Source organism: Nannobrachium achirus (genome assembly GCF_963921795.1).
Source record: "Nannobrachium achirus genome assembly, chromosome: 19".
NCBI lineage: Eukaryota > Metazoa > Chordata > Actinopteri > Myctophiformes > Myctophidae > Nannobrachium > Nannobrachium achirus.
Window position 1 is genome coordinate 29,140,485 of NC_137826.1, and position 14,783 is coordinate 29,155,267.

A 14,783-nucleotide genomic window follows, 5' to 3' on the forward strand; every position below is an offset into this window, starting at 1 on the left:
AGTCATTCTGTAGCGGTAGGAGGAAGATCCTCTTTGAGATGGCAGCGTGTCGATATTGCGAGATAGCATCTGTTCGACGGTCCATTCTTTTGACACGGGTGAATGTTATCCCGGTGAAAAGCTAACCTGCCGCCACGGGTGGGTAGCTAACCTGCCGACGTGGGAGAATGTTAACCTCTATGCCTAAACCTAACCCTAACCCTAACCTCAGTAACCGTGACACGGGTGAGTAGCTAACCTGCCGACGCTCATAGTCCAAAGAATGACCCATCGAAAAAGCGAGATGTCCCCCTTTGAGACACCAGGATAACAGAGACAGACTGAGGGTGACGTACTGTACCTGGTATATCCATGAAATCATCCAGGTTAGGCTGTAGGGGTGTCAGGCCTGGCTGGATCATATCAGCATTGCTGATGTAGGCTGAGGAAAGAAAAGACACAATATTAGACACACACATATATACACGTAAAATCGTAAATGTATGTTTTGGTGTGTGTTTCACAAAAAGTTCATCTCAACATGAAAATGTCCTTATTTTGGTGGGGTGGGTTCTTATAGACTCCCATGACTATTTAAATTCAGGCCGGGAACACATTTTGCTGTTTGGGAGGGGCTTACAGTACATGTACAGTATGTAGCAACATATTTGTTTTGTAGGCTAATTTCTGATTTAGCCCTATTCTATAGGTTAGGCCTAAATGGGTTAAGGCTTATTTACACTTGGTTGCATATCGTGTCTCACACAAAACAGATGTTCAAGCTTACAACACGTCGTAGACACCGGCAGTAATTTGGATAACAGCAGGAGAGAGTCACAAGGTTTATGTACAAAACGCACTTGTATAATAAATGGGAATGTGATAATCACAATGAATAATGTGATGATGATGATACAGACAGTATGTGATGCTTCTGTCCTATAGGTTACACTCGTATACGTACATAGTGTGTCCTTCACATTTTGCTGAACAACGTCTTTAGATACATTAAATAGATCTATCATATGTTGTATTCAAGCTGTTAGTGAGTTTGTTAAAGTCCAACTATAACACTATGTGAAGATTAGTTCGAGTTAAAAAAAATAATGATCTGTGAAGTGAGCGGTGTTATTTATGAATTACTTTCATTAATAACTTAATGATCTGTCTATCTATCTACAGTATAAGGTCTGCAGTATCTGAGATGTAATTGAAAACATAGGACAGACAGACAGAGATCTCCATATAATGGCAAAAAACGGACACTGACAGACGGGTACAACTTTGTGCTGGACAACCTGGTGGATCATGCATTCCAACTTGCACCTCTGTGTATGTATCTATCTGTCCTTTGTAAATCTTAAGAACCGTTATCCAAATAATATTGATAGATCTGCAAATTCCCATACGGTATATGGAAATCCCTGTTGTCATAAATCTCTGTGTCCCTTTTATGCCTATATATGGAGATCTCTGTCCTTGATGTCATCAATATGACATCATAGGCCTCCAAGAACCATGATATTGCATTAAGTAGTCTGACAATAACCACTACAACGGGTACAATATGAGTATTGCATAACCAGTTTAATCCCAGGATTAAACTATACAAATTGTGCAAAACAAAAATTCGCGAAACTATAATTCTAAGCACTGTTAGTTGCTTAATTATTTTTTTTATATAAAGGAGCAAACACGTGCCACCTATGCTCTTATCAATGCTATGTAGCTTTCAGCATAACTTCAATAAAAAGATCTAAGTTGTTACTCTCAGCTCAAAGGGTGTGCACTTCTAGCCAATCTGCAGTCAGCCAATCAGGCGATTGGACTCCGCCTTTAAATATCCCCACTGCCTCTGAACCTTGTCATTCTCTTTTCAGCATGCAACAAGCAACCCACCTCCATCCCCAACTCCACCTTCGTCAAGAGTTAAGACGGAGGTTCACCTGCACTGCCACCACCAGCGTCTAGACTCCATTGGGGGGCTCTCCCTATTAAATCTAATCTTATATGTATAATGTAAATTAAAAGCTAATCATATATGTTTAATGTTAACAGAGTCTAATCGCCAAAATGTATTTCATTATTCAATCTGTAATAAATCATGTTGCATCAGTGTGATCCTCTGTTATTGAATAAAGAGAGTATATAGCCTATACTTACTGTTGTGATGGTCACTTGTCCAGGGGCATGGCTTCTGGGTCATGGTGAACAGGGTATCAGAGATGTCAGACAGGAAGCAGTCCAGGTCAAACATGTGGGCTTCTGCTGGCACAGCTTCAGGCTCATTGTACATCTGGTTGGACCATTTCTCCAGATCAGCCCGGCTGATTTGACCCTACAATACATAAGCAAGGGAGTCAATGATCTCACCCTACAATACATAAGCATTGACTGCACCATTTTATTTGACCCACAAATGAATCACTGATCCTACAATTAGAAGGCATATTATATATATAGATAGGTAGGTAGGTGGGTGGGTGGGTGGGTAGGTGGGTAGGTAGGTGGGTAGGTAGGTAGGTAGATACCTTTATTATCCCAAGAGGGAAAATCAGTCGCCCAAAAAAAGTACCGTTGCGTACAGCGAAAAAATAAAGCAAAAAAGAAGCATAAACATAGGTAAAAACCAAATAATATAAAGTGTCTCAACATTATCACGTCATAACACAAATAGAAACGTAATAGTACTACTTATCAATCCAGTGCCAAAGAATAGCTACATAAGTATCTCACTGTTATCTCGTCATAACACAAGTACTAATACATAAATACTACTTAATAGTGCAGAGCCAAACAAAAGTGTCCATAGGTCAGTGCAAAAAAAGCATGAGAAGTTTCATGTGCTCAACAGCACAAGAACCCCTCTCTAGGAATGTCATTTGAGGTCAGTGTCAGTAACAACTAATATTCCAGTTGAGTGTATAGGTTACAGTTGTCCTTGGCAAGCGACCGTTGTGTGTCTCACTGTATAACTTGAGAGCAACCGGCACAAAGGACTTTCCCAGTCTCTCACACCTCCATCCTGGGTAGGTGAACCTGTCGTTTCCTCTCTTACTCCAGTAACCGGTGATCTCAAGGTGGAGGGGGTGGGAAGAGTTATTCACGACGGCATCCAGCTTCCAAGCCGTTCGCACCTTGGCTACTTCCTCCACCCCCTGCAAGGAGGATCCAACGACGGAGCCTGCCTTCCTCACCAGCAATGAATGAAAAGTCCAAAGTACCAACTACAATATAAATCAAAGTAATTTGCGACGCCATCTTCATCTGTGACTCCTGTCATCTGCATGTCCTCTCTCACCGCATCCCTAAACTCCTCTTCGGCCTCCCTCTTCTCTTGCTTCGCAGACTCGCATTTCCATCTTTAGCATCCTTCCCCCAATGTACAAATCATCCCTCCTCTGCAGATGACATGTCCAAACCATCTCAACCATGCCTCTTTTGCTTATCCCTAAACCTTGTAACCCTAGCCATTGTCTTCCAAAACTTTTCTATCAGGGGTACTCCTTTAGCCTTTGTCTTCCCGGACTAACTCACAAGGCAGTGGGGCAGCAAGAGTAAAGTTCTTAGCTTGAAGTGCAGGGTAGAGAATAAAAATTGGGCCCCAGCAAGAACACAGCAGACACAGCACAACCGTGTTTTTGCCAGTCAGCTGTGGGCTCTTAAATGGCATGCAGGACACTAAATATCTATAGCCCAACAGCTGAGAGGCGTGAGGAGGAGGAGAAAGGTTTTACCCCTCCCCAGTTGGCTCGGGACAAGTAGTGTCATTTTAACAACTCTATCGTGAAAAACTAAAGTGATAGGTATTACACTGTACAGAACACAGTAAGATAACAATGTTGAATCAGGAGGTATAAGATAAGATAAACCTTTATAAATCCTCAGAGAGAAATTCAGGTGTCATAGCAGCAACAGCAGTGAGAGGGAATCACAGGAGAGGTACAGGTAAGAGTAAGAGTCAGAAACCAATCCAAGATGAATAAGAATAAAAATACATATAAAGCTCAAATAGAATACTGAGCTGCTGTGGATCTTTGAATGAGTGAATATGTCAACATGTTGGACAATCTATCAATATACTGCACAGTATATGAATGATTGTATACAGTAGTGAATATATGAATGCATATACTGTACATTCTACCCCCATACGTCTATTGCCAGTGAATATATGAATGTATGTACAGTACTGTACAGGCTATCAACAATGAGTATACAGGTGGATTTTTGAACAGTCTATCAACAATAAATATATGAATGGATATCTGTGTAGCCTATATTGTCAACAGATCTCCAACATTGAGGTATCTGGATGAATATTATTAATCCAGATACTCAATATTGGTGATCTCTGATCTGTATAGGCTATGTACAACCTAGTCTATGCATGTATTTGATACATGTTAAAATATTTGATCCACTTACCAATGACATAATCAATATCAATATCAGGACGATATAAAAAAAATTAAAACAAGTGCAGGGTCTGAGTAGCTTCAAATTGACAAAAAGTATTGCAGTTGCATCTCTTCCCAAATCACGTGATATTTCTCGATAAAACCAGTGCATTTGTAGCCAGTGCATACCATCCAAGGTTTTCCAAAAATCAAACAAAATGAAAACACTTACAGAAAATGTGGATCCAGGCCCAGCTGTTCTTATCTGTCTGGGGTGCTTTACTTCACCTCATCTTGTCTTTAAGATACTGAGTCACAGGCTACATTTATAGGGAAGCCCAAACTGAGCCGGAAACTGTTTTCATTGTATCTACGCTCTATCTTAGGGAAAAGGGTGTGGAGTAGTAATGAATTGAATTTTTCTATGTGTGTGTGTGTGGGTGTGTGTGTGTGTGTCTGTACGTGCGTGCATGCGTGCGGCGCGCATACACTACATCACTACATATTGAAAAAGCTGTTTTACCATATTGTTCAAAAAACACTAACCACCTACCAGGCATCATTATGTTGGTTTTGTTCATTTCTTTATTTTCATGTCTCACCATTTCAATGAGAGCAGCAGACCTTTGTCCTCGACCTAATTCTGGCAATCACACTCACGTGTGGACCAACAGTAAAGCAAACCCTCCCATAACAGCCTTTCCACGACACATGTAGAGACGGAGACACATGTTGTTGAAAATAATCACAGAAATACTACTGGAACCTCCCATATGGTCACTTTCGATGTACTGTACTGTACATTACATTTACCCACAATAAATGTTTCAGCTGAAACATTTTATACCATTTTTGTTATAATCTTCAGTTTTTAATCAAAGATCCCATCATGTTTAGTCACATTGTTTATGTTTCTTCCATAAGTCAGGTTAAGTTAACCTAGTTTGTGGTTAGATGCTGATTAACATCGTGATGATGAGAGGGTGAGATGAGATGCTATAGAGAACTCTTTTCATTATGTCTAGTAGCTCCCTTTCGCAGACAGTCATAGGATGTTACAAAACAGATAGTATATATTCCGACAGGTAACAAGTTAAAGGAAAAAAACCTGAATAACTTGGAAAAAGATAACAAATGCATCTGCTTCGTTACAGGTGTACTGCATGATACAATTTAACAATTAAGATCCTATCACACTCAGCGGTAAGTACAGAAATGTTGAGCAGGCACAAGATCGCAAGATAAAAAGATGTAAGCGACTAGGAAAGAGTCATCATTGGGGCATGGATGGCAGGAGCCATCACAATGATTGCTCAAATGGCTAGTGTTTCAATAAGTACTGTGACTGTGACCCATTATCATCTATGGAAAAGACCACAGTAAATAGGGTTGGAAATTGTGGTCAAAAGCTCACATTAAATGTCTGTGATGCTCGTGCATTAGTGTGGTAAGTAAGGGAAATGGAAGAGAAAGTCTTCCTCGGGTGACTGAAAATGCAGGACATGATCAAACTGTCAGCAAGAACATTCCATCGACAACTACATTATAAGGAGGGATAGTACGGTTGTAGTGCATTAACACAGTGGTTCTCAACCTGTGGGTCGGGAGTCTCGGGACCCCCAGGGGGGTTCCCAAATTATTTTGGGGGGTCCCCAGGTGATTAACTTAATGTGTTTTCTCTCTCAACAGTAAACAAACCAACATGAAGTTTAAGTGTATAGAGGGTATCTGCACATTTCTAAAGTGACAATTTAAGGACTTTTTAATAACTCTAAAATGACAAATTAAACATTGGCCAAATTGTCAAAATAGTTGCGAGGTGTGGTGAGCATGTAGATCTGCTATTTTCACAATAGAACTCTTGCTCGTCAGGGTGGGGGGGTCCCCAGTTAAAATTTTATTTTGGGGGTCGCTGCTTGAAAAGGTTGAGAACCACTGCATTAACACACCTCACTCATTACTAGGTGTTAATACACATAAGGTTAAAGGCACATTTGAGAGTTCAATGATGGAAATGTAGAGTAGACATTGGTCTACACAGAGATGTGTAAAAAGGTGATAAGGTCATATCGTATGAGTCATCCTTCACCATTCCTAAGTAAGTGCATGAGTGACGTAAGTTATTTTGAGTGATCGTCTAAACTTGATCCTTTCCTAGATTGGACGGACGGACGGACGGACGGATGCGGACAAGCTGTGACATTTCTCATAGTAAACTGTGACCTTCGGTCGCAATTAGCTACTACCTCGCCCCCATTGATAGGATGGTTTTCTGTGTATATCTGACAGATAGTAGCGACCTACATGTTCCTGGGCGTACAGTACGAGTGTTTACTAACTGCAACTGCGTTTTCCCAAGACCCGCCCTTGGAAACGTACCGGCATCTTTTCCCTATTATTATAATAGTTATATTGGTATAGTTTGAATATGGTGTATTATGTTACATAATTATACATATAGTAGTGTTATGAAGTATTTTTGTTTGTGTTATCTCTGGGTGTATTATTGTAGGCTATGGGTAGTTAATCTTGCAAGTTCAAATAGGCTATGTAGCCTACATAATTCTACATAGCCTATTAATTTTAAGAAGCTATTTAATCAGTAAAATCACATTCAGGCGGATAAATAGGGGAGTTTGTCACACAATCCTTGTGACACACTCTTAACATCTTCTTCATGCTCACTGTTATACTCAAGATAACTTAATTGAAACAGCAGTTTAATGACTTTACACACATTATACTTAGTGCACCATTCACACACAGCACGCTACTTAAAGAGGTGGTGCCATAGTTTTGTACTTTTTCTGTTTTTCATGTGACTAGGAGGTTGAAAGTACTTCATTAGACCCCCTGGTGTGTTTTTTTTATTTTTAGAAATGATGTATTCTCTTAGTATTTGTTTGTTTTCTCTTGGAGGCTCCCACCTTGTGGTGAAAAGTGTCAGTTAAAAAACACAGATACTAAGTGTGTCACAGTATCAACTCCTCCCCTATTTACCATTCACCCAACACTGTGGGGTTTGGCTATATCAGCTGGGTCACCACCCACCATGCCATCCATGCATACTTAATGAACTGGGGGTGTGGCCACATAAAAACCCAATTTTAACTCTTTCTGTATAATTTTTTGGAAAGAAATCTTTCTCCTAGTATAATCATAATACCTGATAATCATGTTTTAGAGGGGGGGAGGGAAATCATGGCACCACCTCTTTAAAGACACACAGGCACAGGCACATGTACAGGCACAGGCACAGGCACGCACGCCCGCCCGCCCGCACGCACGCACGCACGCACGCACGCACGCACGCGCACACACACACACACACACACACACACACACATGTTTTAGGGCCTACCTAATAAACCCCTAGATGCGGTGTAGTTTTGCTTATTTTAGAAAAAGTTTTTTGTTATATCCATCTTTTAGTCCAACTCGTAGCAACTGGTAAGACAACACTTCACACGCATTTAAATAGGGATTGGGGAAACAAACAGAGGGGACCAAAACAAAGTGACGCTGCTTCTTCTGCTTGTTTCCAGTTTAAGCCACGGCCACGCCTAGACCGGATCAAACAGCCTGTTGTAAAAAAAACGAATACCCACACACACACACTATACCAAAATCGCTAAAGCAATAGATATACATAATAAAATGGAAACATTTTAAAACTCATCTTTTCTTTTTTCTAATTACAATATAAAATATGAACCCTTGTTGTAAAAACAAGAATTGACACAGTCAATATATAAGCTGGTCAGATGAAAAAAAAAATGTTTTTTGAAAAAAAAAAAAAAAATGTTTTTTGAAAAAAAAAAGTTTTGGAAAAAAATGTTTTTTGGAAAAAAAAAGTTTTGAAAAAACTCGGGCGTGCTCAAACAACAGTAATAACTGCGTATTACCTTACTGTACTTTACTGTACTGTATACTGTACCTCACTGTACTGTACTGTACATATTCTGTGTTCTATATCTATGAAGTCTGTGTTCTAGATCTATGAATTTTGTCACTCCCCCCCCCCCCGTGTATGTGTGTGTGTGTGTGTGTGTGTGTGTGTGTGTGTGTGTGTGTGTGTGTGTGTGTGTGACTTTTACTTATAACTGAGTACATCTACAGTGCAGTATTGATACTTTTAAGATACTTTAAAAAAAACAAGTGTAAAACATTTGAGTACTTTTTCCAACAGCTACTTTCCCCCATAGCCTGGAGGACTCCTGCTAAGTTTACAGTTGCCATATAGCCTATTACTCTATAAATCTATCTGTGATGTCTGATTTTACTAAAACTAGCATGCTTATTAGGCAGTAGTGGGAAAAGTACTTGCATTCTTTACTTAAGTATCATACAAGTGGAAGACTTGTATTCAAAATTTACTTGAGTACAAGTATAAAAAGTATTTGTATTGAAATGTACCAAAAGCAGAAAGTACGCATTATGCAGAACTTAATGTAACCAAGGTGTTCAAATAAGTGTATTGATTGTAGGCATTTTCCAAAATCTTGTGGTATTTCACTGCTACATATCGTTCTAAATATATGCTTTCTTGTCATTTAGTACAATGAATGTGTTACCGTGTCTCTAGAAATGTGCTCATTATTTGTGAAGATACTAACTGTAATTCTCAAAGACTCGCATTGGTTCATTCAGCACATCGTTTTTGCTCTGTTTCATTTGATATTAAAATGCAACTCGAATTAATCTACTGTGTGGACACTGATCAGATGACAGGAAGAAGCAGCTCATCAATGAATGTACTTTGTGTTGCTTTTGTAAATTGTGTAGGGTACGATATTTTCATGACTTCACACCAAAGCCCATATCATGGTCATAGAGTTAAATCATTGACAACTTGCATACTCGTTCAGTTCATATGTTAATGCAGATGGTATGCAGATGGTGTGACACATCACCTACTACAGCCTACAACGATGCCCAGGGCAACACTGCATATTGTCTATAAATGGCTCACAGTTTAAATAACGTACGGTTTATTTGGACAATCATCTGTAACAGATGAAGTATAATTAAATACGACGTGATTAACGTTTGTTTGACATCCTCATCACAATTACATTGGATGCATCGCGTTGATTAAAGTGAATGGCTGCTATAGTTTTGCTAGTTTTCATCACCTAATCACCTTCCTTTCATAACCTAATCTCTACGTTTAGAATTGAAAGAAGAAAAATAATGTTAATGTTAGTATGAAGCTAATTATAAAGCTTAAATGGATGATGATGTCAACAATGACTTGTGAAAATCAAAGAATGATAGCCGATCTACAAGCAATCATACAAACATTTTGTACTTTGATGCCAATACTTTTGTACTTTTACTCAAGTATAGACCTCTCTTTTCTTCTGTTTCATTTATCACAAGCAGGCTGGCCACAGGCACCGCCTCAGTGTGAAGGAATGGTGCTCCCTGCTGGACAAAATATGTCATTACAGCAGTACAGATCTGGAGGGCCTGGCCAATGGATCATGAGCTCGGTGACCATGTGACATGGACAGCCAATCGGCAAATAGGTCCCCTAGGTCCCCTGAATGTCTCAGGACAATGTAATCTGTTTAAAGAGCTGGTCCTGCTGACCAGCTAAAAAAGTTGTCCTTTAACTACATAAAGAGAACCCATTTCAAATGATTGTCTTTGAAAGCCTAGCCACTGGAGTATACCATGGCTAAGCATTACAAAGTTAGAGCATAATATCTGCATTAAGAGTTTTTAGTCAAGTGTTGAGGGCTACATGATTGTACGTTACAATAGCTTAGTGATCTTTAACCTGTGAACTATCTGCTGACTTGTGTTCCTTTGAACCCCGCTCAGGTAGCAGGCTATATAAATGCACAATCAGTGTATGAGGACTCCAGCCAGACAGTCCAATATTATCGTCTCGATTTTGACCTCATGACAACCCGGGACCTCCAAGTCAAACACAATTAAATGACCAAACTTTTCAGACACACAACAGATGAAGACAGGCGATGATGTGCCATAAAAGACTAAGATAAGGAATTGTGATTGTGAGTTGAGAGTGAGAATACATCACACCTATGGGGCTGTTAAGTATGACATCATTTTGTAGGCAGAGGAGAATTTCTGCCCCCAGTTTCCGTGAATCTTTTTACTATTTTTACTATTTACACATTTTCCTTCTCTTTGTTGTTGAAAGGAAAGTGTTAGAATTATACTTTAGTCGTTATTTTTGTCTCGGATCTGTTGAAATAGCGAGGGACAGAAAATGCTCTGGGGGCAGATTTCTCCTCTGCCTACAAAATGATGTCACGGCTTAAAAGCCCTATATATACAGTATAAATCACCCACAAGGAGTCAAGTGAGCACTGTCATCAGTGAGGTGTTTCCCCTGGGGGCCCTGTTTTCCTCTCTCCCCTTTGTCTAAACCACTCTTTATGTCTTGATGATTTGTTTGTTTTTCCAATGTGTGATGACACGGTTAAAGTGTCCCCATCAAAACCCTGCTCTCAAAAGCATCCTGAGAAGTAGGTCAGATTTGATTAAATGACATTAAATTTGGAAGCCATTTGAATTCAACAAAGATAAAGCCTGAGAAGAGGTTAGGGGTATTGTGGAGGAGAGCAATCATCAATGTGAGTCAGTTTGCCTACAAATGTCAGTCAATGACGCAAGTTGTTTCGCACGTTTCTAGCTTTTCTCCTAAACACTACTGGGTCAATCTCTCAGTCTCATTTAGTACAAAGATGCACACATACACGCACGCACCCACATGAAAACAAGATGGGATGGAGAAGCCAGCTTCAGCCTGCAGAACTTAGGTTAACAGCAAGATCTTTTCACACTATGGGGATATTTATAGATGAATGTAATAGAATTGGTAAAGCGTTAAATATAAATTGGTTTTCCCATTACCTGCTGTAGTATGGAAAAGAGGTCATCCTTATTTTTCTGAAGCTACAAAGAAACAATGCATACATGTTATTCATAGCCTATAAACAAAATAATTTAGATGCACAAGAGATAAATTAATAGTAGGTTACTATACTTGTGGATTACCAAAATGGTAGCACTTTTACAAACTGGATCCTCTTTACCAAATAATGAAATTAATTTAATGGTTCTGCACTGATGGATGGATGTTATTTTGGAAAACAACTCTTTTATAATGTATTTATGTATCAGGAAAGTCAGAGATAAACATGCACTCACTCTTTTCTTGTAGTAAATCCTCCACTTGTGATATTCCTTGATTACCACTTCAATCCTGCGCTTCCAATAGCTGCCCTCTAACACAATTGCCTTTTAACAGGAAACACAAATACAAAAGGCAAGACAGACTTAATTTAAAAACCATATAGTACATTAATAATAGACAACTTGCTAACTAACCCGCTTATAATGTTTAATTACAATATAGAGTTTTGGTGGTCTAACTCAGTGGTTCTCAACCTTTTGAGGCTGTGACCCCCAAAATAATCATATTTTAACTGTGGACCCCCACCCTGACGAGCACCAAGATAACAAGATTCTATTGTGGAGATAGCAGATCTACATGCTCACAAGTAGATCAGCTATTTTCACAATTTCTGTCTCTAATATTTGACAATTTGTCCAATGTTTAATTTGTCGTTTTAGAGCTATTAAAAAGTCCTTAAATTGTCACTTTAGAAATGTGCAGATACCCTCTATACACTTAAACTTTGTTTACTGTTGAGTGAGAAATCAATGTTAACATTTAGCAAAAGATCTGGGGACCCCCCAAAATAATTTGGGGACTCCTCTGGGGCTCCCGACCCACAGGTTGAGAACTACTGGTCTCACTAATCTTTGGAGGTAGGTGTTCAGATTCAAATAAAACACACTTTCCGTTAGGTCAAAGGAGACTCACTTCAGGTTTGCGATGTGCATCAGCCTCCGAGCCCTCCAGTGGGGTGACAAAACCACATGCTGGGTTCTTTCTCTTCTCCACATCTGAAGCACATAATACAACACTAAATTGATCATGTCCCGGTAGTTCTCTTCATGTTCTGACAGTAGAAATCCTTGAATCAGTTTATTTCACTGGTTTCGAAACTTTTTCAGATGAGACACAAAAGATATACAGGTATTTTGTGTCCCCGCACGACAGGTGATCTACAAGCACACAACGCCTTGCGGTGCAAGGCGGTGTGTGCTTGCAGATTGGCTATTTTCACTAGTCTAAATCATTTTTTAAAATGATAGATACAAATCAAACGGTTTTGGACATACAAGGTTTCCACCCCGACAACAACGATTTATAAGTTAGCCCAGACTCCTTGGGGTGTTTTTGTCATTGTATGTTTGCACATACGTGAAATTTGTCCACTGCATTTCAACCATAGAAGCAGTAAGCAACCGTTGGTTGTAGCACTCAGTGTCTTGCTCAGGGACTCTTCAACATATTGCTGAGGCCTGGGACATTTGGCCTCCCAGACAGTAACCATTTAGCTATGGCATACATGATTTATTTATTTATTTTTTAAATGTTGAACCTTTTTGTCTCATTTCTGAAAAATCTAATCCACTGTGGTGCATCCAGATTTGTCGAACGTCTACACTAACACAATTGTTCTGTGTTCTGGGGAGGGAAGCCGGATGGGGAGGGTGATAATTGGCACTGCATGTAATCCTACGGGCTGGGGCGGCACCTGTCAGCAGGGAGTGTTGTGCGGGAGGAGTAGGACGAAGGCTCTACGTCCTCCCGGTGGGGGCTCCTCACGGGCGCGTGGTGATTTTCCGATGGCCTTAAAGTCCGAGTCAGGCGGAGAGGCGGCTGTTAGACTGAGGATGCCGACGCTCGCAGCACACACACACGTGTGTGTGTGTGTGTGTGTGTGTGTGTGTGTGTGTGTGTGTGTGTGTGTGTGTGTGTGTGTGTGTCGCTCTCTCTCAAAAAAGCAAAAAGACAGAGGGAGAGAGTGCACGCGAGAGAGGTTGCATCTGTCCAAAAGCAAAAAGGTCTCTAGTACCTTCTTCATTAAGATGAGATGTTGGCTGAAGATCCATTCTATTAGCCTATATGTCATTTTATAGCCTAGTTTAAACTAAGGGAGCTGCTCGGCTCTGTTCAGAGCTTAATTGAAATTACCTAATTTGCGCAGTGAACTGGAATTATATAATTAATTATTTGGCAGCAGGTGTGTAAAGATTCTATTCTATATCTCAAATGGCTTTTATACTCTTATTGTTTTTAATGAGATTTGGCCTTGTATATTGATATGTGCTCACTGCTCAGATTTGGCTATTTGCTGGCTTTTAGGCTATTTAATTAATTAGTTTAATCATGCCAACCTCTGCGCATGCGGGGAGGGACCGGACCCCTCTCTCTCGCTCTCTCTCTCTCTGGGATATCGGATTCGGATCTCCGTGCCGTCGGATTTTCAGGCATTCGGAATATCGAGATTTAGCCCTCCTTACTGGTAGGTAAGTCAGTAGGTTACAACTGCAGTGACAACACAGAAACAACTAAATTGGGTTGAAATAATGTGCATTAACCAACCCAAAAATTGGTCTTCACCTATTGTTCGGGAAACATTGGTTTTGTCTTGTTTAAAATTGTGACCCTTGAGTGTAATAATCAGAGGTGAGTTTTCTGAGGACATGTAGCTTGTATCAGAATGGGGTGATGGGTTATGGACTCACACTGAATGAACCAAGCTCTCCAGATTGCATTGTTGAGACGGATCTTATCTCTCCACAGCAACCGCAGACCTTTGAAAGACTTCCACTTTGGGGAGGCAATCTTCCCACTGAAAGCAAGTTAACAAAGGAATTAGACGCGGATAAAATGAAACAGTACACATCATATTCAAAACATCAGATGATTACTGCACTACTTTAATTTATAGTAATATATGATGGGTCTTTGCATTACCTATGCTGAAAACCTGTACTGATTTTGACTAATTGTGTCCAGTCACCTTGTTCAACATCATACACAGCCATGCTGTTTTGGCTACTTTGCCCCTTCAGTGGTCTCTGCACACATAATGTGAGAAAAGCCCTCCTTATGCCAGGTACTCATGGAGTTGCTAGGAAGCCAGGTGCATCATGAAGACGCTTTTAATGGAGTGAGTTTAATGCATGTTCTCAGGGGTGTCACACCAGATTCTGGGCCCAAGGATTCACTGCATTATGTTGTGCTTTAACTATTGAAACAGCAGATATACAAGCTCACAGCGCGGCACTTGGCACCAAGTGCCGCGCTGCAAGCTTGTAGATCTGCTATTTTCGAAAAAGTGTGCGAATTTGTGCAAGTCTTTGAAGGTTTTTTGAAAAACCAATGTTTCTATGTCAGTGGTGCTCAAACCTTTTCATGTGAAGGACCCCCAAAATGATATGTATTTGGCCATGGACCTCCATCTTAAAATATTCCAGGGACCCCCCAGAAGCAAAATTTGAGTT

At 40.0% G+C, this 14,783-nt stretch overlaps 1 protein-coding gene across 1 annotated transcript in view; it reads right to left on the reverse strand.

Moving 5' to 3' along the window:
- mlxipl (MLX interacting protein like) overlaps positions 1 to 14,783 on the reverse strand; it is a 28,525-nt gene that overhangs the window by 11,039 nt on the left and 2,703 nt on the right. Inside the window, exons 2-7 of the mRNA XM_080749812.1 lie at positions 14,022 to 14,128; positions 12,247 to 12,329; positions 11,568 to 11,657; positions 11,271 to 11,312; positions 2,143 to 2,317; positions 341 to 421 (exon numbers count right to left, since the gene is read on the reverse strand). Of these exons, the coding sequence (XP_080605938.1) occupies positions 341 to 421; positions 2,143 to 2,317; positions 11,271 to 11,312; positions 11,568 to 11,657; positions 12,247 to 12,329; positions 14,022 to 14,128 (578 nt within the window). The remainder of the gene's footprint in view (positions 1 to 340; positions 422 to 2,142; positions 2,318 to 11,270; positions 11,313 to 11,567; positions 11,658 to 12,246; positions 12,330 to 14,021; positions 14,129 to 14,783) is intronic.